This window comes from Solanum tuberosum, unplaced genomic scaffold, assembly GCF_000226075.1.
Source record: "Solanum tuberosum cultivar DM 1-3 516 R44 unplaced genomic scaffold, SolTub_3.0 scf00001, whole genome shotgun sequence".
NCBI classification, from domain to species: domain Eukaryota; kingdom Viridiplantae; phylum Streptophyta; class Magnoliopsida; order Solanales; family Solanaceae; genus Solanum; species Solanum tuberosum.
In genome coordinates, this window is record NW_006238927.1 from 3146732 (window position 1) to 3148673 (window position 1942).

Below are 1942 nucleotides of genomic sequence, written 5' to 3' on the forward strand. Positions count from 1 at the left end.
GGCCATAACTCGCTCATACGAACTCGGAATTGAGCAAACTCGGCGGCGTTGGAAAGATCATTCCACAAGCTTCACAACCATAACTGGAACTACTCCTAACTCATCCTGAGCTGGAAGTTATGACTGCTCAAAGTTGGCCAAAAACCACTGATTTCCACACTTAGCCAATTTTCCAGATTTTTCAAATCCTTTCCAAAATGAAAAATTTCAAATTCTAAGCCTCTTCTTAGCTATTTCAAATTGTCGGATGTTACATAATGTTTCCCTCTTGTTCCAGAGAGATTATCTATTAAGCAAGTTTGATCATTCGGACTCCAAATTAACCCCAAAGGGCATTGATATTTTCGGGAACTGTTGAACTACTAACAGGGAGCTAGGCTTCATATCATGCAGCTAACTTGATTATTTTTTCTCTTGTTATTCTTTTATGACATTTATACACACTTATGTCCATTTAATCTATTAGTGACTAATCATTGTCAGATTTCAGTAGTTTCTAATGTACAATATTTTCACCTTGCACTCCTCAAGATAGATCAGAGGCTTGAGAGCTTGTAATAACTCTTTATGTTTTTAAAATTCTTAGTAATAAGACTTATGGTGCTTGAAATTCTTAGCAAAGGAACTAGATAGGAAAAGTATTTAAACTTTGAAGAACTCTACTTCACTTGGTATGTTGTTGTCCTTTTATATGGAGTTGCAGGTCTATGTCTTTCACTCGCTGCTTTAAAGGACAGCTTTGAGATGAGAAGCAGCGAGTATTTCTTTCTATCCAAACACAACACACCATGGGCAGCAGATAGCCAGTGTAAGATCTCATTCTTAGCGTTGCAGCTATGTGTTCTAGCAGTGGGCCATATGATCTCCTCTTCCCAGCTGTCAATTTGTCTATGAATTTGCATCCAGCACAATAGAGACTTCCACATTAGGAGCAGTCAAAGAATAGGTGTGAGAACAATTCATCGGCACCCAGTGTGGTGCACATCAGAAAAGGCCTAGGTACCTTGGTACCCCATTTCTCGAGTCGTTCAATTGTTGTTAACCTTCCATGGAGAGCACGCTACCCACATAATGAATTGATGTCATACCTGTCCAGAAGCTAATTTCTTCCACTAGACGTTAGGATAGATCAGGAGAAGAGCTTTGTAAGCTTTTCTAATCATGAACTTACCTGCAAGGGTCCACATAAGTAATTCTGTTTTAATCTCGTCATCTCCTAACCAGGTTCGTGTCTCAAAAATTTTCTTGACAGCCCTGATGAAGATAACATAGACGAGTTCGACTTTGTCTTGGTTTCTACTCGTATCCTAGTTTGTTTAAACTTTGTTGTTTCTGTACCGTAATCAACTAGGACTCTTGGTTAGTCGCTGTATATATATATATATATCCTCGTGTAAGTTGAATATTATTATTGAAGAAGAGTTTCTTACATGGTATCAGAGCCCTAAGAGGTTAAAACAACCCAAAAGAAAAAGAAAAATTAAAACAACCCAAAAGAAAAAGAAAAAGAAAAACAGAGAACTGACTCCAATGGCAAAGGACGATAATATCTCCACAGCCTCTGGATCGCTAGGAACAGATCTGATTGCAACTACACAAACCTCATTCACTAATATACCTTTACCGTCCCCAAATTTTGCACACTAATTACCAGTTAAACTCACCTCCTCAAATTTTTTGTTCTGAAAGACGCAATTGCTTCCGATGGTTCGAGGGTGCGGTCTTGGTCATCATATCGATGGTAGCGTGGTGATTCCAGATCAGGTTCTGACTGGTGATCAGCCTAATCCTGCATATCATGTTTGGCTAAAACAAGATCAACTTGTGTTAGGTTGGATCGTTGCTTCAGTCTCAGAAGGTATTTTACCTCAATTGGTTGGTGCAGAGACGGCTCACAAAGCATGGAGCAAACTCGTGGCAGCCTATGCATCTGGTTCAAAGC

The 1942-nt window shown here is 39.2% G+C and overlaps 1 protein-coding gene across 1 annotated transcript in view; it reads left to right on the forward strand.

Annotated features, from left to right (window-relative positions):
* Positions 1-894, forward strand: part of LOC102582779 (solute carrier family 25 member 44-like) — a 5100-nt gene extending 4206 nt beyond the window's left edge. Inside the window, exon 6 of the mRNA XM_015307881.1 lies at positions 704-894. Coding sequence (XP_015163367.1) covers positions 704-894 — 191 coding nt within the window. The remainder of the gene's footprint in view (positions 1-703) is intronic.
* The last annotated feature ends 1048 nt before the right edge of the window (positions 895-1942 follow it).